The sequence below is a fragment of the Mus caroli genome, unplaced genomic scaffold (genome assembly GCF_978045245.1).
Source record: "Mus caroli unplaced genomic scaffold, Mus_caroli_1 scaffold_13, whole genome shotgun sequence".
Classification (NCBI taxonomy): Eukaryota; Metazoa; Chordata; class Mammalia; order Rodentia; family Muridae; genus Mus; species Mus caroli.
Genome location: NW_028227268.1, coordinates 67,833,048 through 67,860,075, shown reverse-complemented (window position 1 = coordinate 67,860,075; position 27,028 = coordinate 67,833,048). Strand labels below are relative to the sequence as shown.

The 27,028-nt window shown below is 48.7% G+C and overlaps 2 protein-coding genes across 4 annotated transcripts in view; one reads left to right on the top strand and one right to left on the bottom strand.

Moving 5' to 3' along the window:
• The window catches only part of Slc36a1 (solute carrier family 36 member 1), a 32,458-nt gene extending 15,502 nt beyond the window's left edge, over positions 1–16,956 (top strand). For all 3 annotated transcript variants that reach the window (XM_021176894.3, XM_029483673.2, XM_029483672.2), the window contains 7 exons: positions 674–769; positions 2,482–2,566; positions 4,216–4,434; positions 5,595–5,693; positions 6,623–6,789; positions 8,862–9,031; positions 13,032–16,956. In XM_021176894.3, coding sequence (XP_021032553.1) covers positions 674–769; positions 2,482–2,566; positions 4,216–4,434; positions 5,595–5,693; positions 6,623–6,789; positions 8,862–9,031; positions 13,032–13,303 — 1,108 coding nt within the window. In that variant the 3' untranslated portion in view covers positions 13,304–16,956. The remainder of the gene's footprint in view (positions 1–673; positions 770–2,481; positions 2,567–4,215; positions 4,435–5,594; positions 5,694–6,622; positions 6,790–8,861; positions 9,032–13,031) is intronic.
• A 7,214-nt stretch (positions 16,957–24,170) lies between these two features.
• Fat2 (FAT atypical cadherin 2) overlaps positions 24,171–27,028 on the bottom strand; it is an 85,871-nt gene continuing 83,013 nt past the window's right edge. Inside the window, exon 25 of the mRNA XM_085830006.1 lies at positions 24,171–26,008. Within this exon, the coding sequence (XP_085686132.1) occupies positions 25,476–26,008 (533 nt within the window). The 3' untranslated portion in view covers positions 24,171–25,475. The remainder of the gene's footprint in view (positions 26,009–27,028) is intronic.

Genomic DNA, 27,028 nt, shown 5'->3' with positions numbered 1-27,028 from the left:
TCAGTGTGGGCCCTTCATTCTGAAAGTGGGTTGGACAGCTTGTCTGGGCTCTCCATCCAGCTGGGAATGGCTGCTGTCATTACAGTGTTGCGTCCCTTCCTTATTACTGATATTTTGACCTTTTGGGGGGGGGGTTCCTTGCTATCTGTTAAGTTTACAGCTGTCCAGTGGGCGGAGACCACAGTCTATGCTTGTGGATTTTGGTGACAATTCTGTGCTGTTCACTTACTACCTGTGACCCAGGGGTTGGAAGAGGGCTCATTTGGTAAAATGTTCAATGTGCAGGCTTTAGCATCTGTTAACAAAAGAAGCTGGTGTGGAGGAGCTCCTGCAGTCCCTGCATGGGAAAGGCAGAGGCAGGAAGTCCCTGAGGCTTTTCCAACACCCATTCTAGCACAGTAGGCAAGCTGTGGTTAAGTAAGAGGTCCTATCTTGAGAGAGTGATTGGGGGAAAACATCCGATATCAACTCTGGCCTCCATGTATGTGAACCTGTACACCTATAAGCATATATACACATACATACATGCACCCCACTTATGATCCTCAAGGGGTTCAGAGGTCCTCTAGGGTGACAGGTGGAGAATTGGTCCATATCTTAATAGCTCCATTTATCTTTTTACTGTCATGGTCTAACCCAGCCATTCTGCTTTTCTTGTATCCTAACCCTGCAGACTGAACAAACCCTTTTTGGACTATGGGGACACTGTGATGTACGGACTAGAATGCAGCCCCAGCACCTGGGTCCGGAGCCACTCCCACTGGGGAAGGTAACTGACTTCCTTGTTTCTATGGCCACAGCTCCCAGTGTGGGGACCAGAGATAGGCAGGTATGATGCAGGGCATTGTGAGGAGCGGAGGGTATTGTTGGGGTTAGCCATGAGGCCTCAGCTTCCTCATCTTTAATATGTGGGACCTGACCTAAGGACCTCTGAAGGCTGTGTCGGCCCTCAGAGCCTGCGGCTGCTCTGATTTATTCAGCAAATGTGTTTTATGTGGCCTCTCGTAAGCGGCACAAAAATGATTCCTGCTTAGAGAAGGCATTTCCCTAATATAAATTACTTAGTCCCTACCCTGCAGGGGCTTATGGCTTTTGTAGGGTGATAGATGCGTGGGAAGAGAAGCTGGGAACAAGACAAGAGATGCATGGTTAAGGGGCCGCAGGGCCGATCTTGATGCCTGAGTATGGGGTAGGCAAGGCAGTGTCCAGAGCAGGTGGAGAGCTTTGGAGGTTTCTCCTGACTTTTCAGGTGACTGGAGGGAAACAAGCCACCCTTTGTTCCTGTCTACATGGAGGGGATAAGTACTGTCGAGGGCCTGAATCCTCAGTTCTGTTGTTTTGATGAAGAGGGTGCTTGCTGTCATTTGTGGCTCCAGCCTATAATGTAGTGTGTCCCTTTTTTTCTCCCTCCTCCCTCCCTGCCTCCCTTCTCCTTTCTTCTTGGCAAAATCACCTGTTGATGAGCAGTCAGGTTGCAGAGTGCCCACCACAGTTTGGCTGATCAGTCAGTTCTTCCTGTCTGCATTCCTTCCTCCCCCTTTCTCTCTGTTCTCCCGCACACCCTTCCTCGTGTTCATAGGAAGAGCATTGTTTGCACATGGTAAGAGGACCGGTCTGAAAAACAGTATTAACTTCTAGCCATAGTGTAGTGGCATGGGAGCATCCTTCGGGTTCTCCCAGAACTTCCTGTGCACGTATGAACATGCACATCTTCTTACATTTCTCTCTCTCTTTGTGGCCAATGGCTCTTCCTGTATATGCTGTTTAGAAGCTTGCTTTCTCTCCTTTGATACCTTGGAGATTTTCCTCCGGAAGTGATTCCAGCTCTAACCCATCCTTTCTCACTGCTGTGCCATGTTCCATTTAAGACAGGTCTGGAACCCCATTACTCTCACTAGGGCTTCAGATCGTCACCCACTGTTGTCACAGTGCTTCTGCCAGTAGACCTTCAACTAGATCAGTGCTTGGCTCGCAGTTGTAGGAGTTGGAGAAAGGCCTGCTTTCTAGGCTTTCATGCTTTAGCAAAGAATTGAGTTTGGTGGGTGGGCAGTAGAAGGCATGGGCCAGGTTATGCTCTGGTGATGCCCTGAGCTCATGCAGAGAGGCAAGAACTAGGGAGGGGACGTGGAGAGCACAGATACTCCCAAAACTCTGCACCGGTGGCACTGGCACACCTTGCCTTCTTGCCACAGCTTGTTCTTTTTTTTTTTTTTTTTTTGGTTTTTCGAGACAGGGTTTCTCTGTATAGCCCTGGCTGTCCTGGACCTCACTTTGTAGACCAGGCTGGCCTCGAACTCAGAAATCCGCCTGCCTCAGCCTCCAGAATGCTGGGATTAAAGGCATGTGCCACCACGCCCGGCCCGCCACAGCTTGTTCTTGTCACCCACTGAGAAGGGAAGGCGAGGACAGCTGCGCAGATGTTCATCTCCGGGGAAGCTTCCAGACCTGACGGGCTTTACCCCTGTCTCACCCTCTCTGCAGGCGCATCGTGGACTTCTTCCTCATCGTCACTCAGCTGGGATTCTGCTGTGTCTACTTCGTGTTTCTGGCGGACAACTTTAAGCAGGTAGAGTTCCTGTGAGAGAGAGGGAAGGGTGAGAGTCGGGCGGAGCTTTTGTCCAAGGCTCTGGGCTGAACCTTTGGTGTTTGATTCTCATCCCAGCACCTGTGGTGTAAAGAGCTCTTGCCTTGTCTGTGTTGACACAAGCTGATCGTCCCCTCTGTAGACCATTTATGTTTCTGAATGAAAGACACTCACAGCCCTTACATTTTAATATGCCTTAGACAGCATGATAGCTGGGCAGCTGCCTACTCTCCATGCTGTTAAGAGTCTACCTTCACTAACTCCGTTATCATTTACTATTGACTATGTCCCATCTGGGTTGCTCTTAACCCAATTGGCGGCTCTCCTCCCTCTGCTCATTCTTCCTTTATTCCATGGCTGCTTCTTCCTACTGTCTCCCTCCTCAGCCCCACCCCTACCCCCCCACAAACCTGAAAAACCTCTACCCTACCTATATCTTTTCTGCCCAGCTATTATTGGCTGTCAGCATCTTTATTCACCAATCACAATTAACCTGGGGGCCGGGTCACAGGGGCAGACTCCAGGTCTTGGGGCCCCGCATTATGGTAGACAGTAAAAGGCAAAAACTTCCAACACTTTTTACTCTACCTGGCTGAAGTCTCCCCTGCACAAGGAGAAGAAGCTCCTCTCAGGCTGGTCTGGGGAGCTTCTGTACTGTGTTCCTGGGCAGCTTGCGGGATAGAGTGGCAACAGGTGGTGCTGTCTAGGTTACTCCTGCGGAAGCCTTCGCTAATGCGGCCTTTACCTAAGTACAAGTGCACAGCTCTGTGGAGGCCTCAGAGTCAGTTGTCATTTTCTATGGCTACTGGGCAGGCTTAAGTGTCAGGCTGCCTCAGCCCTTGACAGAAGCCAGGGTCATATCACCCTTGTCTAAAAAGGCTATAGATTTAGGGCCAGAGCCTATGCCCTAGATCCCTAATAAGCCAGGTGCAGCCACCTGTCCTTGGTAAGTAAGGGTTGATAATGAAGAGCAGAAAAAGACTTAAAGTATAACCTCACTGGGAGGAAGGATCCGTGGACCCATCAAGTGCATCTTCAGGGGCCTGACAGGAGGTGAAGTTTAAATAGAAGGAAAGAGGCAGGTGGTCAAGGTGTGGTCCTGCCCGTCACGGCCCATCACTGTCTCCACTCCAGTCTCTCCTGCTCGGTGGCACTGTGTATAATCCCATCCCCTTTCCAGGAGACTAGTTCTGGTGCCACGGCTGTTTCCTTCTCTCGGCATGGTATTCCTAGGGGGATTTCCACGTGTCTAGGGTGCCAGAGTCCAGATGGCTGGAAGGAGGAACTTGAGTGTTTCTTCAGAGTGCTCCCCTTCATTTCAGTCATCCCAGTTATAGCTGGGTCAGGGCCTGCAGGCTTTTCTCATTGCTTCCTGAACATCAGACATGCTTAAGATAAGGGTAGGAAGAACTTACCATTAAATTCCCCCATCATCATGTCTCCCACATCCTTCTGTCTTGTGAAACATCATCAAACCCAGCTCAGACAGTTTGCAACCATGAAGACTCCAGAGGTGCCTACATATAAGGCCAATTTCAGACAGCGGATCCTTTTTCCAGATCCTCTCCAGCAAGATAACCCACTGGCTCCATCACTCAGGGCTTCTCCTCCTTCCTTCCTTCTGGTTCCAGGTGATAGAGGCAGCCAACGGGACCACCACCAACTGCAACAACAATGTGACCGTGATCCCGACGCCCACCATGGACTCTCGACTCTACATGCTCTCCTTCCTGCCCTTCCTGGTGCTGCTGTCTTTCATCAGGAACCTGCGTATCTTGTCCATCTTCTCTCTGCTGGCCAACATCAGCATGTTCGTCAGCCTGATCATGATATACCAGTTTATTGTCCAGGTACAAGCCCAGGCCCCACCCCATCCTGTGGAATAGGAAATCAAATGGAGGGATCACAGCACTGCCCACATGCGGCGTATGTAGATTAGAGGTTGCATCCTGAGGAGACGGGAACAGTGTTTACTCCAGAGAGACCTCCAGTGACAGACCAGGAATTACTCCACCTAGCTCTTTCCGTTTATATATTTTATAACATTTTTCTCAAGCTTTTAATTCATTGGTCTTGTTGTAGAGTTGAGCTGGGTTGATAATTTGCAAGCTTCTTTGTACAGGGAACTCTCTCCACTTCGTTGGTTGAGTTGTAGGCCAGCATGGTCAGCGTCGCTTACTTGATGGATGGGATGTCATCTAACCTGCTCACCTGTCTCAGTCACAGAGCAGCCGTATCTGTGATCTGTGAGACTCCCACTCACAGCTCCATCTGACTGATAGATGAACCTGGGATCTGTCAGTCACTGACCCATGGGTAGCTCCTGTTTCTAGTGTCATCCGTGACTCAGGAAATAGTTACTGCGTGGACTTGAGACACCTATTTGTCCTCATCCTGCAACCTAAAATGCTTCTTCTTTTTTTAAGAGTAAAATTTTTAAAATTAATTATGCATATATGTGTGGGTATGTGTACATGAGGACAGGAGCCATGAAGACTACATGAGGGTGTCTGATGCCCCTGCAGTCATGTAACAGTAGCGAGGTACTCAATGTAGGTGCTGGGAATTTAGTCTTCTGCAAGAGCAGTGTGTTCCTAACAGCCGAGCCGCCCCACCCTAGGCTCTGACTTTCATGCTTAAATTATATTCATTTTGCTACCTTCCCTCAGCATTTCTCGGCATTCTTCTCATGTGCCTCTTGAGAAAGTGCTCAGTTTCTTTTATCTCTTGAGTTTCTTTTATATCAAATGTCTGGGGATGCTATCACCGAGTGCAAGAGCATGAAGCTTTATGCAGGCATCAGCATGTGACAGGTTTATGGTATATTGGGCAGATCTTTATCCAAAGCAAGTAGAGACTTCCTAACCCAAGGAGAGAAAAAGGCCGACTGTCTCCATCTTTTCTGTCAGCTTCTTATTTGGAAACATTGGATTTAGGAGAAGGTGTGCTCTGACTGGTGCTCCAAAGCTCAAATCTCTAAATAGCCCTTGGCTTTGTTCATCTTTTCCAGAGGATCCCAGACCCCAGCCACCTCCCCTTGGTGGCTCCATGGAAGACCTACCCCCTGTTCTTTGGCACGGCGATTTTTGCTTTTGAAGGCATTGGAGTGGTAAGAAGGGTACCGTGGCTTGGGCCTGAGTGCTCCCTGTGGACCTGAGTGCTCCTTGCCACCCCCAGTGTCCTCACTGACTCTGCTTTATTGCTCAGGAAACCCCATTGGTCACAGCACTCAGGAGGTGGGTGAGGGTGTATCCCGTGTCTAGGCTGTCACTGGCTACAGCTAGTTTGAGGCCAGCCAGGTATATAAGACTCTTCCCACCCCCACGCCCCAAACACAATTAAAGAAGGGAAGTTTACACTTCGGAAAATTGGCTGGAGGCTGCGATCTCAGGTCAGGTGTCAAGAGTCCTGCTGGGGGCCACACTGTTGAGAGGGTGAAGGGCACTCCCATCCCTTGACAAGCTGACAGAGGACAGAGGGAATTCCAGTCTTACCTCTCCTCACTCTGGATTAAACCGTGGGTTCTGAAGCCCCTTGTATGCACGAGAGTGCAGCTGTTGATAGAATAGCTGATTTCACTGTGCACTAAAGGAAAGTATACTTGCTGGTCTGGCAATAGAGAGTCTATTTTCTTTTATGATCCTGTGTGTGTGTGTGTGTGTGCGTGCATGTGTTCACGTGTGCATGCATGTATGTGTGCTTGTGTGTTTGGAGGCCAGAAATCAACATCAGCTGTCTTTCCCAGGCACTCTCTGTTTTTGGAGATGACGTCTCTCACTGAACCTAGAATTCTCAGTTTCAGTCTCAGTGGGTTCCATTGGTCGCCAGTCCTCCCACCCCAAGCCACCTCTGCGAGGTGCTGTGCTTACAGACGCATGCCACCACACCTGGCCTTTTTTGTGGGTTCTAGGCGTCTCATATGTGCATAGCAAGTACCTCAGTGGCAGAGCCGTCTCCCCAGGCCCCTGACAGTGTTATTTTTGTTGTGTGTTCACGTCTTTCTCACATGCTTTCCTTCCCTTACTACTTTTTTTGTAGGTTCTACCCCTTGAGAACAAAATGAAGGACGCACAGAAATTTCCATTGATCTTGTATTTGGGGATGGCTATCGTCACTGTACTCTACATCAGCCTGGGGAGCCTGGGGTACCTGCAATTTGGAGCTAATATCAAGGGCAGCATCACCCTCAACCTGCCCAACTGCTGGTATGTGGAGGAATTGGAAACTTCCAGAAGGCGACAGGTCACAATGTGGCTTTTTCTTGTCACTTGGCTACCCTGAGCTTGTGATCTTACAGCAGCTTGTACTGAATTCATGTGTGAATCTTGCACCTGTTAAGACATTTCTCCTGTGAAATACTAAACCCAGAAGGGCTGAGTATCCAGTGTGTGTGTGCCTAAAGCGATTCCAGACTGGTGTGATTGGAAGGAGGTCTGCCTGGTCAGTCACAGGTGTGCCATGCAAGTGGGAGTGTCTCACCCTGGACTGTTGGGAGTCCTTCCTCAAGTGTCTTTCCCAGTGGACACGCTCTGGGGAATCACTTGAGACCCACAGAAGTGCCTGGATGTCACAGAACATGTGCTGAGCGGTCTCTGTTTGGAAGACCAAAACCTCATTGTAAAGAGCGTCTGTCTGCCCATACTGAGAACCTGGTTAATGCCCAGGGACCTAGGGCAGCCTCCCTTCCCATCCAGCTATTGTATTGCACTCTGAATGGTGAGACTTTGGGGAGGACAAATTGAGAAAACTGTTGGCTCACTGGGGTCAGTGTGTAGCATAGGATCCCGAGTCGGCAGGTGTCTGAAGACAAGATTCATCGCATCTCCAACCAGGTGGGCTACCACACAGCCAGCCCACACAGTCTGACCCCGGTGAGCAGCTGTCTTCCCTCCGGTACCTAGTCCAGCTGTGCTCCTGTGTGAGTGAGGTTACCTGGGTGTCTCCTGACTCTAGATTTAGCAGCTCTCTGGAGGTCTCAGGGGCTTAACTCAGAGCACCGCCAGCAGAGGGGTGCTTTGTTTTGTTTTGTTTTTCCCTCAAAGAGTTATTGTCTATACTTAGCAAGAGAGACAGGAAAAGACTCCCCTCCCCAGCCCCCCAGTGTTCTTACAGCTTAAGAGCCTCATCTGGGTGTTTAGCTCAACTACAGAGACAACCTGTTCTCATTACACAATAAGACATTTAAATCAGTTCCAAGAGTGGCCAGTGTCTCTCGCTGTCATATGCACAGGTCTTGATGAAGGTGGCATTCTGCTGAAGAGAGTGGCCTTGCCCGTGTGTACTGAGTCAGGTCAGAAAGCTCTAGGGTTCGTGCTCTAGGGGCAAGTTGGAGTACCCCATGGCATGTCAGTGGCCTCCTGGGGGAGTCTTGGGGATCTGTGGTAAAAGGCAGCCCCTTTGGGATGAGGAGGGGCCTGTGCTGCTTCCCAGGGGATTTCCTGGCCACTGGCTGCCTCTAAGATACCTAAATTTCATGGAAGGGAATTTGTTCTTGTGCACAGGGCAGAGTCCAGATACAGAAGGTATATTGAGAACATTTTACCATACCCTGGTCACAGTTTCCATATTTGGAATGTGACACTCTGAGTATGTAAGAATGTGTGTTTGGTAGGGGACAGAGGGCTGGCTGGCTTGCTTGCTCTCTCCCTCCCTCCCTCCCTCCCTCCCTCCCTCCCTCCCTCCCTCCCTCCCTTCCTTCCTTTCGTATGTTTGTTTGTTTTTAGAAAAAAGTTCTCCTGTAGTTCTCCTGTAGCTGGTCTGAAATTCAGTATGTAGCAGAGGCTGACCTTGAACTCTTAGTCCACTTGTCTCCCTCTCCGGAGTGCTAGTGTTATGCTGTGCCTGGCTCATGTCTTCATTGTGAAGAGCTACACAGGGGCACTGAGACTTATTTAGCTAGTTTTCTATGAATTAACATTTCATTTTTGTAGCCTTCCCTTGCATAAAAGCTATGGAGGACTTTTTCTTTTTAATTAATTTGCATTATGTGTGTGTATGTATATGTGTGTGTGTGTGTGTATGTGTGTGTGTGTGTGTATGTGTGTGTGTGTGTGTGTGTGTGTGTGTGTGTGTGTGTGAGAGAGAGAGAGAGAGAGAGAGAGAGAGAGAAATGGGGACAGGGGGAGGAGAGAGAGCCAGCATAAGACTTCTCAGTCTGAAGACTGTGGGTGGGTTGGTGATTTTTCCGGCTGTCTCCAGGGTGCAGGGGCGGGTTTGGGCTCCGTCCAGGGCTGTCGGAGAGCACCATCAGTCTCCTGAGAGCACCCATTCTCTGCAGGTTGTACCAGTCGGTGAAGCTGCTGTACTCCATAGGCATCTTCTTCACCTATGCCCTCCAGTTCTATGTCGCGGCTGAGATCATCATCCCGGCCATTGTGTCCCGAGTGCCTGAGCATTTCGAGCTGATGGTGGACCTTTGTGTGCGCACTGCCATGGTCTGTGTGACATGTGAGTAGAAGAGATTATTTCTGCATTTCCTTAAAGGTTAGAGGACATCTGGATTGTCCCCAGTGAGAGCCTGGCACACAAACTATTAGAGTTGAGGCATAAACCAGGGCATGAAGAATTGGTTCTTAGTGACTGCAAAGAACTCAGGAGTGAGGACAGGAGTTTACAGATGATGTCTAAAGTTCAAGAGAGAACAAAGACACTGTTATGATCCCATCTGAAATGGACAACAAGCTAAAAGCCACTCCAGAGGGCTGGGCATGCAGCTCAGTTTGTAGTGTGCTGATTGAGTGAGCTTTCATAAAGCCTTGGGGTTCCATCTTCAGCACCACATCAACTGGGTGTGGTGTGGTGCACATCTGCAATCCCAGCACTGAGGAGGCAGAGGTAGAAGGACCAGGGTTTGAGGTCAGCCTGGGAAATATGAGACCCTGTTTTGATAGCTAGAAAGATAGATAATGGATAGATGACTAGCTGGATAGATAGATGAAAGGATGGATGGTAGATAATTGGGATTGGACATGTAGATGAATTGATGGTTAGATAGATGGTTAGCCACTTCAACCACATCCTTGGTGAGAACTGGAAACTCTAGTATAAGGCACTGTTACTATCCCATCTAAAAATAAATATGAGTCTTTAAAAGATGCTTCAGGGTCTGGGTGCTCACCTAGCATCCGCAGCACCCAATAAACTGGGAATGGTGGTACACGCCAGAATCCGCTCACTGGGACGTAGAATCAGGAAAGTCAAGGTTTCAAGGCTAGCCTGGGATACACAGACTTCTCTCTCAATCAGTAGCTAGCTACTTCATCCTGTCTATATCGAGGACACATTAGTTTCATAGAAGGTATGTGTTTGTTATTTTAAATAGTAGTCCATTGTGAGCTGGGTAGATGATCCCAGATATTTTTTTGGATGTTCATTGTAAACATCTGTTAACCTGGCTGTTTTCCTCTGTTTTTTCCTCTTTCCTCTACCCTGAGCTAAGGGGTGTGACTTCAACATTAAAATCAGAATATCACTAGCACCTTTTTTCCTATTTGTTGAAAGTAAGGTCAATTTTTAAAAATTACGTTTTCCTCATTGCTTCTGTGAGTTCCACCAGGGCATCCCTAATCAACTGGTCACTAACTTCTGATTTAGATTTCTGGGAGATTGGCAGTTTTCAAATTAGACTTTTATGTTAGTTTTATTGCTTAGGGCAAGCATCTCATTGCTTATTTCATTAAGACTTCCCTTATTTATTTAATCCTAGCCACCACCCTTGGAATAATTATGGTCTATATGGTTTTTCCTTCTACCTCAGACATATTCATATAAATACACACACACACACACACACACAATTTGTAAACTGAACTGGAATTGAAATTTTTTTTGTTTTATTTACTATCATATGTATGCACAATGGTGGGGTACATATAGAGGTCAGAGGTCAACTTTGTGGTGTTGGATGACCTATAACCTATGATCTTAGTCCCTCTACCTCCTGGGATTACAGGCTTGACCCACTATACTTGGCTTGTCATTGTTCTTCTGCAAGGACAGCAGGTAGAAGGCCAGTCTTCTCAGCAAAAAGAACTCTCTAGAAGTAAGGAGATGACCTCGATTCCCTCACCTAACCTTGACCAGATCTCCTAAGACTTTCTTGCAGACTGAATCTGGTCATTATGGACTCCCCAGCCCCATGGAGAGCTCATAGCACCCAGAAGTCTGGCATCTGCTGCTCTCTGGCAGACTCCAGTCCCTCTTCTGGAGCTAAGCTGGAGAGGGTCTGGAGCAACCGCACAGGCTGCACTGTGCTCCCATCCTCTGCAGCAGCTCCAGATGCACACTTACTGGGTCTCCTCTAAGGTGGGATTAGGATTAGCTCCAGCTTTGAGGAGACAGCTTCTGTGTGCATAGTGGCTTGTCTCTGTGAACTCTGAGAGACTGTTCTTGAATTTAAAGGGCTCTGCAAGGCAGAATGTTGAACATTCAAATAATTTGCCTTTCCCCAATGTGGCTCCTCCAGAAAAAGTAGGTCTGTCTCTGTAAAATGTCCTAGAGCATAGGACCTACCCTGACCTGCAGCATGTGGCAGTCCCCATCTCTGGACCTCATCCTGTCCTTAGAGCCTCTTGGTTTCTCTGCTTTTCTTCTCCTGGCTCAGGGCCTCACTCCCCCTCTTTGGGCTGTGTTTGGGCTCTGAGACTGTGTTCCGCTCTCCTATCTCCTCTGATCTGCTCTGTGCCATTGTCTTGTGAAAGAAGGCAGCCCCTTCATCTGCCCTCTCCATAGCTTTTACTGGCTTCCCAGGAGACTTTGAAGTAATTGTGGGAGGCAGAGGAAGCCTTTCAGGGTAGCACCAACTCAAGTATATACTTGTGTGGGTTCATTTTGTCCTTGTTCCTCTGCTTTTTTAATTCTTGTGGCAAAGTTGGTTGGTGAATCACTTTCCATCTTTATGTGACTATCTTCAATTATACCTGTCCAATTTATTGGCAGTCTGTTTTTATTGCTGTCTCTAATGTTTTCCTTACTTTTTCTCCTCTTTCTCAATGTATATCTCCAACAAAAATAGGGAGATACATACCAATAGATAGATAGATAGATAGATAGATAGATAGATAGATAGATAGATAGATAGATAGATAGATACGGTCCAGCCTCTTGTTTAATGTTATGTGCATGGATGTTTTACCACTTATGTGCCTGGTCTCCGGGCATCAAATCTCCTGGAACGAGAGATAAAAGCGCCACGTGGGTGCTGGAAATAAAGCCCCCATCCTCCAGAACAGCAGCCCAAGCTCCTAACCACTGAGCACTGTCGCCAGTCCCCAGCCTCAGTTTTTAAAGAGATCTTATTTTCAAGTGTGTGTATGTGCGTGTGTGTGCGCATGTGTGCACACACTTGAGTGTCCACAGAGGCCAGATGAGGACATCAGGTCTCCTAGATCAGGAGTTACAGGAGTTGTAAACTTCCTGATATGAGTTCTGGGAACTGAACATGGATCCTCTGCAAGGGCAATAAGTGACCTTAACTGTTAAGTCATCTTCTCCAACCTCTGTAGCTTCATTTTAACCCCCACTTGCAGTTCATCTTTCCCCCCACTCTCCCCGACTACATTTGAACTGCAGTTGAGGGAGAGGTGATCGTTTCCTTAAGCTTTGCTATATTCATAAATGCAGATGTCCATACCGCCTAGAATGAGTTTGTTCGAGGCCACTGTGAATTCTGAAGATGAATTTCTAGACATTGAAAAGCCTACACTGTGCACCGTCCCAAGACTGACATGGCTGGTTGACACAGTGGGCTTTTCCTAGAGGGCGGTCTTCAGGCAGAACCACCCCTGTCCTCCACCATGGAAGTATTTGATGAAATTATCATGAAATATTATGGTGTCTTCTGAAGAGGAAGAGATGGGAATGTGTGGTGGTCCTTTGTTTTTAGTGCTTGAAGACTGATGTGTTTGTGGCTCTATCAGTGTGAGGAAGTGAATGGTCCCTCAGAAAGGCCCACCCACTTTTCTTCACCCCTACCTTCACCCAGTTGTCCATTTGGGAGAGACTAGTTGTCCAGCTGGGAGAGTAGTAACCAACTGTAATCCCAGTGTTTGGGAGGCTGAGGCAAAAGGATCTCGGGTTCAGTGTCAGCCTAAGATACATAATAAGACATTCGAGACATAGTAAGGTACAACCTGTGACAGTGCTGTCAAAAAATAAATTATATATACATATGCATACATATATGCAGACAGACAGACAGACAGACAGATGTGGGATTAGAGCCAGGAGACCACAGTAATTCTGTGGTCCTCACCACCAGAGATAAAAGCGCCACATGGGCTTTTATCACAATATGATCACATATTGCCCAAGATTGGACTAGATAGCATCTTAACTTCCTTCGAGTTCTCAGTTCTAAACGTGGACCCAGGCCAAACTTTCTGGGCAGTGAGAATATCTCCTACAGCCCCAGGCACTCTTGAACAAAGACGTCCCCCTCTCTCTGCAGGTGTGTTGGCCATCCTCATCCCACGCCTGGACCTGGTCATCTCCCTGGTGGGCTCTGTGAGCAGCAGCGCCCTGGCCCTCATCATCCCGCCCCTGCTGGAGGTGGCCACCTACTATGGAGAGGGCATTAGCCCCCTGACCATCACCAAGGATGCCCTCATCAGCATCCTGGGCATCGTGGGCTTCGTGGTGGGGACCTACGAGTCTCTGTGTGAGCTGATCCAGCCAAGCCATAGCGACTCCTCTACCAATTCCACCAGTGCCTTCATATAAGGATCTGGGTGTGCTCCCTCCACCTGCCCAGCCTCACCCTGTGTGTCTCCCAGTAGTGTCCCCACATCCTCAGGTATAGTCCAGCCTCTGGAAAAAGGCAGGGTTGCTGCCTGGGCATTCTTCTATCTGGCATTGGACCCTTGGGTAACCTGGGCTAGATGAGACTGAGACTGGGGGAGGGCGGGGAGCAGCCCCTCCACTTGTGATGGTGCCGTCGCTGCTCTCCTTCATCACGCCTCCTCTCTCGGCACTGCTCCCCGCCCCACCCGCGTCTGACCTGCCACACCTAAATTATTCCCATTGCACAGCTCACTTTATTTAAAAGGTAGTCTCCGGCTCCTGACGTTTTCTCCTTTCCTGGGCCAGGCCTAGATTAAATAAGTGGGGACTCTCATGTTTTACAAAGCCAGGCCTCTTTCTCATCAGGCTCCCAAATGCTGTACCTCACTGTTCCACGCAGCTGCGTCCTGAGAGGGTTCTGGATTCCCCCACCCCCAATAGTTTACAGCCAGCCCTGAATGCTGAAGGTTTCCATCTGCTGTCTGACTTGGGGAACCCACAGGCCACGTCACCTCTTTTCTCGTTTCCTCTGTGTAGGTCACAGTACTGCCCCTTGATTTCTTTAGCTCTTAAAGACAATGAGACACTGCTCAGACTGGAGGCATTTACAGTGTATTTACGCTTAGGGTTCAGGCTCTTGACTTCAGACCTGGCATCACAGCCGATTCTTCCTCCTTCAGCAACTTGTATTTGGCTTCTCCTTCCACTAAGACACCTGCTCCAGGGGACTGTGGGTTTGCCCTCCACCCTGCCCTCTTGGCCATTTTGTTGTTTGTTTGTCTGTTTTGTTTTGTTTCCAGACAGGGTCTCATGTCACCAGAGTTGGCTTTGAACTTGCTTGCTGTGTAGTCAAGGATGACGATGGGCTCTCGGTCCTCCTGCCGTTGCCTCAAGTACTGAGGTTGCTAGCATGAGCTGCCACACCCAGCTGGCTCAGAGACCTCAAGCAGATCATGTGAGCATGCACCGCCTCTGGAAGCCCCATGCATGTGTGGACTTCCATTCATGAGACTGACTCCATATGGGCACTCGGAAGTACTTGTGTATACAAGGCTAAGGACGGGCCGCAGTTCCTCTTCATAGACACTACGCACAAGGGTCATTGTTTACAGTTCCTGGGGAGAGAGCAGAATCCCTGCCTTGCCCCAAGCTGCCTCTGTATCCTGGGCTTCCAAGGAACCACTAAACACTAACTGTGGCCCATACCTGCTCCTATTATGCCTCTCACAGAGTCACCTGGCTTCTAGGTCAGTCATCTTAGGGTGTGCCTTTAGAGGCCACTGAGAGAGTCCATGACTTGCCACTGCTCCCCTGTTGATGTCAGGATTCCCAAAGGACAGCTGTTAGCTCTCCATCTCTGGGTTGTGTGTGTGTGTGTGTGTGTGTGTGTGAACACGTGTGCATGCACACATATGCACACTACAGAGCGGTTTGTGTCTCCTCTCTGGTTACCAGGCTCTTAACTACAGATAGGATTTGCCTTGAAACTCGAGTTAGAGAAAGAAGCAAGAATTTGTTTCTCAGAGTGTTGCTTTTGTGTTTGACAGAAGCTAGTGGTCCAACCTTGCAGCCAAGTCCCTTCTCGATGTTCTGTCCAGAGCCTGCTGCGTGACTTCCAGGTCACGGGATGGGAAGGATGGTTTCTGGCTACAGCAGCCGCTGTCCTTAGCAGCGTTGCTAGGAGGAGGCATTGCTGTCTTGGCCCTGAGGAGAGCAATGCTTTTTTCCCTTTCTGGCATCAGCATCCCCACAGGTGCTTATGTGGCCTGGTTCCAGCTGGGACTCACAGACGCCTTGCTTTCTGAAGTCTCAGGCTGGAAAGTAACCAAAGTAGGTTTAGATGCTGGCCAGCAACCCAACTGTGGGCCAGGCTCTCTCTTAGAAGCCACCTGAGCTTGGCTTCCTGGGTGGGAGGAAAGTGTATTCTGAACTTTTAGAGGCGCTCCTACCAGGTCTAGACCCATTGTGCCTCTCACAGAGTCACCTGGCTTCTAGTCTAGTCCAAGGCTAGCTACTCTTCAGGGCCCCTGGCCTGACATGGTGTGGTGTGCCTTCTGTAGCATTTGGCTGAGGGCAGCTTCCTTGGTACCTTGGTATGACCCACATCTTTTGACCTCTTCCTATACTCCTGAGGTACTGTCAGTTTGGTGACTCTTTGAGCAAGATCGGGGCCTTTCTAGATGGACACCAGGAAGCTGCTAAGCACATAGCACCAGGTGCCACACACAGCCCAGGTGCCCACAGGAGCCCTGAGTCAGAGCCCTCCTGACCCCTCCCACTGTCAGTTTGGAGCCAGATGGCCCCTGGTGGGAAAACAGATAAATGGGAGCTTGGGCAGAACAATATAGATAGACAAGGCTTGTGGGGACTAAGCCTGAATCCAGATGCCCCAGAGGCAGACATGCCCCATCCTTGCCAGCCCAGTCCTTGTCTGTACCCAAAGTCAGAGGCCAGTAATCCCAAACTTGAATGTGAGCACTTGCTGGGAAGCATGTGATCTAGCCTGAGCAACCCACTGTGCCCTTAGCTGTGGCATCACTTGTGCTGCTGTCTGGGTCGGGAGAGGTAGAGGTTAGCTTAGGCCCACCCGTCTCACCTCTCTAGCCACACCTATGGGCAGGTGCTCCTGTCTGCTCTCTTCCCCTGGAAGTCTTGTGCTAAGTGTGATCAGTGGTCTGAAGCTAGATCCCAGAGCCTGTCCTTAGGCTGTCTCATCCTCAGATTTCTCCCTCCCTTCAGTGTCTGCTCTTTGGACGCTATTGTTTCACCTGATCCTTCCAGGAAGTGCAGAGCTCAGATCATGTTTACAGCACTCACTACCCCCTTCTCACGCCCGCTCGCCCGCCAGCCTGCCCGCCAAGGGCTCTGGACAAGGGTTTCTTTCCCTGCTGGCCAGCCTCAGCCACCACTCCCACTGGCACACTGAGGCTTTCTGGGGCCTGATATGGGAACCAGACAGAGTGGTCGGACGTGGCAATCAGGAGGGTGGCGCCAAGCTGGCTTGAGAATATAATTTTCCAAAGTACATTACAAATCAGATACCATTAGGGGAAAGCAGGCCACGTGGCTCTTCTTTGAAACTGTGGTCAATACTTGAAGGCACTTTAGTCCTGCTGGCCGCGCCAGCTTCCGTCTGGCCGGTGTCTTCTTTTTCTGTGTGTCCAAGCCATTCACTGCTCAGAGACATTAAACCATGCTCATAGGCAGTTATCAAAAAAAGCAGCAGAAAATGAGGCTGGAAGGAGCCTGGTGTTTGCCCTGTTCTTTGGTTCTTTGGTTCGATGTTGAAGAAGCTGGAATTTTTTTTTTATGAATAATAAAATCCCACATCTGTATCGTAAAGTTGTCAGTATATGTTCAAATCAAGGATCGAGAGAACTGCCCTACAGAGAGTCTTAACAGCCAGACAGTACCGTGTGCTGGCGCCTACCTAGATGTGCATTGCGTACACGCGTGGGGCATGTCAGAGCTTCAGATGTGCATTGTGAACATGCATGGGTCATGTCAGAGCTTCTAGGTCTCATTTGGGTTGCACATATGGATCTTGTGTTAAATTTCCACTTCAATAAATGAATTTTATTTTTTATTTTTGAGAGGTTGCAAACTGTGTCTTTGTTTTCACACTTCAGAAAAAAAAATCACTGAGGTTAGGACCATCTGACAAAGGGACAGGGGTCTGAGAAAGGGAAAGCAACCCAGTCTCCCTAAACCACTTCGATATTCTCCTGAAATCCTGGGTCGCCTTCTGCATATACCACTGAGTAGTTTTAGGGGCCAGCTTGGTTTTTCAGTCAAATATGAGCCTGGGTGTTTGCAAATGTTAACATTTAGAGCAGTTGATAAAGTAAAGATTACCCTTGCTAGTGTGGGTGGCTTCGTCACATCCAAAAGTTCTTAAACTGTGGCCTCCCTAAGGAGGAATCCTATCTCCAGACCACAAGACCAGCTTCTCAGCTTCCACGCTTGAGTGGAGACCAGCCCTAGGAACTGTACACCTGTCAGCCACAGCTCAGCTAGTCCTCCTTTGAAATTGTTTCTATATTCTCTCTCTCTCTCTTTGTCTCTCTCTCTCTCTCTCTCTCTCTCTCTCTCTCTCTCTCTCTCTCTCTCTCTTTCACACACACACACACACACACACACAGAGAGAGAGAGAGAGAGTTAGTTTACCTACACTAACTGAAGTGCTTACTGATTCACCAGGCAGAATAAATAATTAGGTCACAATTGCATGTGTGGCCAACCACTCATGTTCCTTGTCTGGTGCATGACTGTGTGTGCACATATACACTGAGTCAACCCAAGGTCCCAAAGAAAGACTCAGTCAGTCTTTACAGGCCACCAGCTGGTACAAGGAACCACAACACAGCAGGGGGCACAAGGAACTAGAACGCAGCAGGGGTCGGTACCAGAATTCCTGTGCTTCTCCAGGTACCCGCCTCTTCCCTTTGCTTACAGCCTCAGCCAGGAGGGTGAAGGGAGTGTCAGAAGGATGCAGGGCCCAGAAAACTGAAGGAAGTCAGCCCTTATTTACATGATCATCTGCATCAAGGCTTCATTCATGTGTAATGGCTATAATCCACACCCCAGATCTCCAAGTTCTTCAAGGTGAGCCCTGCTCTGACTGACAGTGAGCTGACCTGGGTTTCCTAGGTAGGCAGCTTCTTCATTTCTGCCCTTTGCAGATGTGCTTGGAGACCATGAATCTTGAATGGTACATTTGTCCTAGCTCTCAGTCTCTTTTCGGGGATGGGGGCTTGAATGACCCTTTCACAAGAGTCCCCTAAGACCAATGGAACACACACGCATTTACATCATGAATCATAATAGTACCAAAAATACAGTTATGAAGTAGCAACAAAAATAATTTTATGGTTGGGGTCACCACAACAGAGCAGAACTGTATTAAAGGGTCGCAGCATTAAGGATGGTTGAGAACCGCTCTCATAGACCATGGTCTCCCTCATCTTTTTAAATAGATTGAATTCTGATCTACATATAGCAAAGTTTGCCTGTTTTTCAATGTGCAGCTTGGTGAGACCATATCAATAAAAATGTAGAAGGTTGGGGCTGGAGGAATGGCTCAGTGGTTAAGAGCACTGACTGCTCTTCCAAAGGTTCTGAGTTCAAATTCAGCAACCACATGGTGGCTCACAACCATCCATAATGAGATCTGGTGCCCTCTTCTGGTGCGTCTGAAGACAGCTACAGTGTACTTACATGTAATAAATAAATAAATCTTTAAAAAGAAATGTAGATGGTTGCCTTCTAAAATATTTATATTGTGTATATGTGGTGTATGCATATATGTGTGTGCAAGTGTGCACACCGAGATGTTGGGTATCCTGCTTACTCCCTGGAGACAAGATTTCTCACTGAACCTGGAGCTAGGCTGGACGCTAGCCAAATCCAGAAATTCTCTAGTCTCTGCCCCTATGACACAGGCTGTAAGCATGTATGTCCGTGCCTTAGGTTTTACTGTGCTTTCTGGGTATCTGAACTCAGGTCTTCATGCTTGTGCAGAAAACATTCTTACCCACTAAGCCACCTCCCAGCTCTCCTTCTACTCTGCCCTTGGTCCTGGTGTGTGGATGTGTGGACTACTCAGAGGCTGCCTTTTCAATGGTAATGGTAGAATCATGTTTTGAGACGTTATGTCAATGACAATCAACAGTTTTCTATATAGCATCTTATTTAATACTCAGAGCCAGGGAAAGAAACTTCTGGCAATATCTCCTTTGCCCATAGAGACATTAGAGGGTTTTTTAAAATGTATCTGGGATTCACATTTTCTAACTAGCCAGGACTCGCCTCCTGAGACCCATGGCTCCTGCCTCCCACCACTCTCACCATGCCTCAGCTGCTTCATCTCCTTTAGTGGGCACAGAGAAGTCTCTCACCCCCAAGACCTGCTGAGTACCTAAGCCACCCACACTGCTCTGATCCTAGCCTTCATTAGTCCTCGACTGCCATCTGTGAGAGCCACCCCACTGTCCACATTCTCAGTTCCGGTGCCCCTAGTCTTCACAACATTACTTGTGCCTGACCTAGCAGGCTGCCCTTGTCTATGCCCAACCTGGGACTCAACTTTTTTGCTGTTGTTGTTTTGTTTCTTTGAGGCAGGGTTTCTTTGGGTAGCCCTGGCTATCCCGGAACTCACTTTGGAGATTAGGCTGGCCTCAGACTCTGAGAGGTTCACCTGCCTCTGCTTCCCAAGTGGGGATTCAGCTTGTCTCTAGAATCTTCCCTGGCTAATTTGGTGGGAATTTATGGCTCCTCCCTCAGCTATGTGTTGTTATCTGATTAGCCTCAGGCCTAGCTGTGCTAGGGAGATGTGGCTCCGTCAGCCCTCCATGGCCTTACAGGTACCTCAGCTGCAGATTCAACCCACTGAACACAGGAAACACTGCACTTAATATCAAGCATAGACAGGTTTTGTGGTTCCCTCACCTCTCATCCACGTGATCTCAGGCGTGAGAAATAATCTAGAGAGGACAGACAGTATGTACGAAGACCTGCTTAGGTCACAGGCAAATCGCACACTTTTACACGGGGGACTAAAGCTTCTACAGAGTTTGGTAACCTTGGCAAGTCCAGGAACCAATGGCGTGGATGATGAGAGTCTCTGTACTCGGCTGCTTGCCTCACTGCTAAACTGCTGAGGGCATTGGCTAAGTGAGTGTCTCTCCCCTCAGCGTCTGACCTAGGGGTGAGCCTGTCCCCGAGGCCTCAGTGTCACCTATAGTGTGTGGTGTCCTGCACAGGCAGGTTGACTTCCTAGTGTTTTTCAGTTTCACGTTAACCTCACCAAGCAATTTCCTTGGCTGGACCTTGGAGGCTTATCAGAGAATCCGAGAAAACTCTAGACTGTCTTTGACAAGTCAGGTCCCAGAGGGTGCCCATGTATTTCAGGAGGCTGCGAGGTTGTCAGTCAGTACGGGGTCAGTGCATAACACAGTGGCAGGTCACTAACTTACCATATCCTACAGTGACAGTGATTCTCTCCTTGCACTGAAGCAGCTGTGGGCCCTGGACAAGTCACTCCCTACCCTAGACGTCATGTCTGATCTTCTTTCCCAGTCAGATCTTTGAGACTCTCTCTTATCTTCAGTTCAAAATGACAGACTTCTCTGGCTGAGTCCCTCTATCATAATTCCAAACCTTAAGGCTCTGGTGGTGGCATCCAACTCCTTCCAAGATCTCCTGTGTCTTTATATTTCCAGTGATCACAGTCACTCTTTCTAGAAATCCTTGATAACCCTGGGGCTGACTCTGTGTGAGGCCCCCCACAACACACACACACACACACACACACACACACACACACACACACCAGCATCCCCACACAGGAGGAGTCTTCTGTTGCTTGAACCTTGTCAAGCTGTGTCTCTATCTTCTCCTAAGCAGGAATTGCCCCCCTGCCTGCCTCCTGCAGCCCCTCAGATGACATGCTGGGGGTCCTTGCTCTGTTCCCTTCCTTCAGACCCCCTCCTTCTTGCTGTGTTCCAAATAGCTGGTCATTCTTAATGTCCTCAAGACCAGGTGTAGGGATACAGGAGGGGCCTGGACCAAAGCTTCAAGTTTGAGCAGATTTCCACCTCTCAAGATTATGACCCTCTGGCTCTTGGTACCACTTAGCATTAGAGTTCTGGGCTGGTCTAGTTTGGAACCCTGCCCCATGGGTCACACTTACTGCTGCTATGTGCTGATTGTCTGGGGTCCTGTATTTGAGATGGCTTCACAAACTCACATGCAGGGGAGACCTGGGTTCAAACCTTCATCACTCCTAAACTCAGTGACCTTGTGTATTTAAATTACCGACATAATACAAGCGATTTTAGTTTTTCTGTGCCTTACCTGTTCTCTGTAAATGGAGATGACAGAACATATCTCCGGTTTTAGGAAGGTTAGGTGACTTGGGACAATAGTCATGCCAGGTGCTTGACTTCCAGCAAGTGATCAGCAAGTGGCTGTAGGATGGTGGCTACTGGCTGTGAGCTCTGTTGTTACTGTTACTGTTGGGCCAGACTCAGAATGTTTGGATCTAGAGCCCGAGTGGCTTGAAGAGAAGATTGGTTCTTAAGCACAGAGAGCCCTCTGGTGGTTAATCTGGGAAGGTGCACAAAAGAAGGCGGTTGGGTTTTTGGACTGGGAGGCTCCCTCTTGAGAGTGAGTGCTTCTCTGAGGATCTTGGAGTAGAACATGACTAATTCAATGTTCCCAAAACACAGTTCTTTTGATCTGAATAGCTTGTGTTAGAAGAGAGTGGCTGGTGGCCTGGATGTCCGCTGATGGACGGTCCCAGCACGGCATGAATGGAATGTGGCAGTAAAAGCAGGGTGAGAAGTCTGAGTTCACTTTCAGCTGCATAGTAAGTGCGAGGGCAGCCTGGGCTGCTGTGAGGCGCTGTCTAAAGAAAATTAACTCATGATGTCTTCACTGTTAGGAGCTGGCTGTCACTGCTGTTTATGGAGCTTAACCTTCACTGTCAACCTGACTAGATTTGGAGGTACTCAGGAGACACACGTCTGGCTGGGCTGGTCTTCTTGGAACTCTCCAAAGAGGTTTAATTGAATCAATCTTTGAATGGATTGCAGGTCCTACTGAGTTGACAGCATTATCCATCACACTAACAATGTGATATTATTTACTATGTTTGTCTACTGAAAGAAACAAACAAACAAAGAATTCCAGAAGGACTTTGGTAAAGAAGCAAAGGGAATCACTGGTAGGAAGACAGTCTTTTCAATAAGTGGTGCTGACGACTGAGTATCCTCATCTAAAAAGCTGAGTGAGTCCCGGGCCCATTAGTAAAACATAAAACTATAAGAGATATCGTAAAATCACAGAAGCCATCATAAAGAAAATACAGACCATCTTTGGTGTAATCGTGACTTTTAAAAGAATCACCCAGGAGACACCTGGTTATGTCCTTGAGGGAGTTTCTTTTTTTTTTTAAAGATTTATTTACTTTATGTATGTGAGTACACTGTAGCTGTCTTCAGACACACCAGAAGAGGGCGTCAGATTCCATCACAGATGGTTGTGAGCCACCATGTGGTTGCTGGGAATCAAACTCAGAACCTCTGGTAGAACAGTTGGCACTCTTAACCACTGAGCCAACTCTCCAGCCCCACCCCACCCCACCCCCGCCCAGGGAGTTTCTAAAGAGGTTTAACTGAGGGGGAAGACCAACCCTGAGTGTGGGATGGAGTCTCAGACTGGATAAAATGGGAAGAGTAGAAGTCAGGCTGCACAGCAGTATGTATCACACATGGAGGGAAGAATTGCTAAGGTAGATTGCCTGAAAACTTCTGCCATGTTGTGGAATGTGCAGTGGAATTCCAGTGTTGAGAAGCTGAGGCAGAAGGAGCTAAACTGTTCCATATGATATAATCAAGGTCGATGTCCTGTTACAACATCAGGAATGAGCTCTATTGTGTACTGTGCACTTTGGCTCCTGGTATGCCTACATTGGTTCACTGATGCAAGAGACATGTCATTCTTTTGAGGGATGCCCATGCATGTGTAAGGGGATTGAGTGACAGCTCTGTGTCTTCCACTCAAGACCTATTGAGAGCCTCTTTGACAAGAACTGGGGATGTGGCTCCAATTGGTAGAGTCTTGCCTAGCACGCATGAAGCTCTGAAGTCTATTCCCAGCACTGCATAAATCCCATGTGAGGATGCGCACCCAGCATGCAGGAGATGGAGGTGGGGGATGGGAACTTTGAGGTTGTCCCTTGGCTGCATACTGAGTTGGGATGTATCTAGCCTGGGCAACATGAGGTCTTAAAAGAAGCTCTCAGAACAAGAGTCAGGTCAAAGCTGATCGAGGATGTATTAGTGTGCTATGGAGCTGAGCAAGGCAGCCTACCAACCTGACTGCAGTGCCCTGAGTCCACATGGATATCGCACACTGACCATCTGTGACTGACTGGACTTTCCAGGCTCAGGTTGCGACAGCCGCCAGGGGGAAGTCCCATTGAGCAGTGGAGCAGTAGTTGCCGGGTTCCCAAGACTTGTTCTGTTAGCAAGACCCCTACTGCAGCCATCCCATGTGGTGCTGAGAAATGAAGTCTTGAGCCTTGGACTTTTGACACACTGGTACTCCATAGCCTTAGTTTCCCTATCTTTGTATTGAGGAGCTTGGGGCTGGTGAGATGGTTCAGCTGGTAAGAGTGTGACACCAAGCCTGATGACTTAAGTTAGATCCTTGGGAGCTACTTGATGGAAGGAGAGAGCTAACTCCCATAGTTGTCCTCTGGCCTTCAAACACATATACAAATAGATTAAATGATGATGATGATGGTGGTGATGATGGTGGTGGTGATTTTTTTTTTTTAAGAATGGGTTTCTCTGTGTAGTCCTGGCTGTCTTAGAACTCACTGTGTAGACCAGGCTGGCCTTTAACTCCGAGATCTGCCTCTAACTCACAGAAATCTGCCTGCCTCTGTCTTCCAAGTGCTGGGATTAAAGACATGCACCATCATGCCCAGCTCAAAGATCTTTTTAAAAATTGAACTTGAGAAGGAATATTGGAATCAGAGGCATTTCTCCAAAATAGTGTTCTGGCCCCGCTCAGACCTCTGACTTCATGTCTAGTTAAGCTCTAGAGTCTAGCTTAGCAGGTGTCAGAGTGATAAACCCTCCAGCTCCTGGATTCTTTATGAACCTGGACTTGGACACTCTCTTGACATGGCCCTGACCCAGCCTGAAGTGCTCTAAGTGACACAGAAAATAACAGTAAAAAAAGATATTTATTGTTAAAAAAAAAAAAATCAAATGGCCACCAAAGCCACTTGTGCAATCAGTCACACCCACAGTCACACATGGCCGACGAATACGCCCTCCCACACAGCAGTCTCTCTGAACAGCTCTGTGGGTGGGAGCCTCTTCCTCTCAACTTCTAACTTCTAAAACCACACACGTGAAAAGGCAGAGGACCAGAGAGGGACTGGCAGAGGACAGAGTGTTCAGGCCACTACAGGCCTCCCTGGCTTCCAGTCTCTGTCACTCCCAGCTACATAACTTTCTACGCATGTGCACATGCACACGGTCCGTAGGTGCCCACATGTGCAGACATGTGCCCACACTGATCCTCCATGCATAGGGCTGAGTCAGTGTGGGTAACACTTGATTGGCAGGCGTCTCTGATGAAGGGAAGGGAGAAGGCAGGGTGTCTGGCCTGGATCTGCTGGCTGAATCTCCACCTCTACCTGGTCCTGGATGGCAGTTGAAGTCCTTGTGTCTAAACAAGAAGAAACCCTCTTGGGAAAACACATCCAGACAGCAAGGTTGAAAAGTACCTAAGAAGTTTTCAAATGAACTACATCCTTCTTGCTCTTGGCTAAAAGTGCCTGGGAAGTTTGGGACAATTACTCAGTATCCCGAGAGATCTGAATTCTTCCGCGCAGAAGGTTTCAGGCAGGATCCCACCGGCAGAGGGGGAACAAGTCCTGAAGCTTCAACAAGAAGACTTCCAGAAGATGGAAGTCCATGTGACTCAACTTCCAAAAATGTTCTTGTTGCCAGTGCCCAGAATAATGCTGACACACGACACGTGGCATAGATGTCCCAAAGGTACACAAAAAGCAGACACTCAGGTGACTGTAGTACCTGCTTACAGGCTGCTTACCCTTCAGCCCCTTAGGAGACCACAGCATGGATCTCAGAAGGTCCTGGTCTCTTCTTCACAGTAGATGCATGCATGGTTGCCAACTGGGCACAAACCTGCCTGCCCCATGATTGGCCTGTGAGAAGCTGTAAGAATGTGGCCAGACACACTGAGCTGGTGGTTGGAGCTCTTTCTTTCTGGGGCTAGGAGCTGGGGGACCTGAGGGATTACCCTCCTAGTTCTCACCCCAGTGTGCACCTGTCTGGGCACCTCCTCTTTTCTGGGGCCCTACCGCCATTTTTACAGCTCTACCTTCAGCTTCCCTCCACCCTCAAGGACAAGCTGGGGACCTGAAGAGCACATTTTAAGAGATGGACATCTGGGCTGGGGATGTGCTGGCTTCCCTTCTTCTCCCAGCTGCACCCAACTCACTTCCCATGACATTGGGAGACAGTGTGGGGCCAGGGCTTCCCCCATGCTTTCCTCCGAGAGCAGGAAGCTAGAACATGACTTCCTCGCAACTTCCATAGTCACTCTCTACCATATCTGAGCCCTCGTAGTTGGGAGGAGCTCGAGGTTGGCTCCGTCCTGGGGCAGGCCCACCATTCACGTCACAGTCAGCATAGGATGGCCCAGCTCTGCTGAGGCGCATGCTCACCCCCTTATATCCCCCCTCCGCCAGGCATGGCCCACCCCCTCCCTGGCGGAACTGTGAATGGTAGTAGCTGATAGCTGTATACTCATTGAGACAGGGGGCAAGCAGATGTTCCCGGGGGCTGGGAGGCCGTGGGGGTATCAGGTCTTCCAGGTTCTGGTTGCTGTAACGGGGTGGGAGGGGTGCCCTCTTGTTTTCCAGTTCCAGGGGGAAAGGGAAGCCCCCATAGAGCCCAGCAGGATCTGGCATCACAGCGGGACTAACATGACGTCGAGGAGAGGGTGGCAGAGGTCCCTGCATTGCTTCAGGATGTGGATATTCCCAATGCTCCTTCCGGGAGTAAGTTGGAGGCCAGACTGCAGCTCCACTTGGGTATACTGAAAGAGAACAGTAAGACTTGGTGAGGTCTGTGTTTCCATGGTGCATTCTAGCAAGCTGTACAAGGGCTATCAATGACTTGACATTTGGTAGGGATGGCTCAGGGAGATGGTGGGCATGTGACCTGTCTGTACATGTTGTCTCTGGAAGCTGGAATGGATCTACAATCCAGTGAAGGCAAATTGAAGCCTGAGGTTAAACTCAATGCCAGCCCATCTTGCGAATCTCCACTGCCAACCTGTGTCAGTGAGAAGGGAGAACCATGGACAGTTCTCTACCATCCACACTTCTATTAGACAGCTGCAGTTGAGAGTATGATCTCAGAACTGAAGGAAATGGATGCACACTGTGGACTTGGTATGGCATGGTGTCTGTCATAGGAGGTGATGGGATGAGAGGAGGCTTGGAAGGAGTCCCCTTATTCCACACCCGTCTCTGCCAATGACAAGTTGAGATTTAGAGCAACTCATTTCATCTTTATGGCCTCGGTGACATGCCATGACAATACCTGTTGGAACTAATGGAGAACATACTAGAAAAAATAGAAGGCACTTTACAAATCTACCTCCTTCTGAACCAAAGATGAAAGGGGCTGTAGTTTCCTTCTCTGGGCCAGCTAAATCTCACTTCCAGATTGGACTGCTAGAACTTTTTCCATTTCCAGAACAGCACAAGGGTACAGACATCCCCCACTTCATTCCCAAGTCCACCCAAGACCATCAAATCTCCGTTTCATGACATGAACATAAATAAGTCCTATGGTGTGACTTGGAGTTTAGAGAACTGTGTCATTAGAACAGACATGATGAGCTGCAAACCCTGGGTCAAGGGACTTAGTCATAGATGATGTCTCCAGTCATCTATGCACTGTGACCTGGAATGCATCCCTACATGCCCCATACCCAGAGATTGGTTTGATCAATGGTTGTTCTATTGTATACCAACATGTATACCAACAGACTATTTTGGGCTTCCACCCACTTCCACGCATCCCTGAGCCACAGGACTTCTGGTTATAC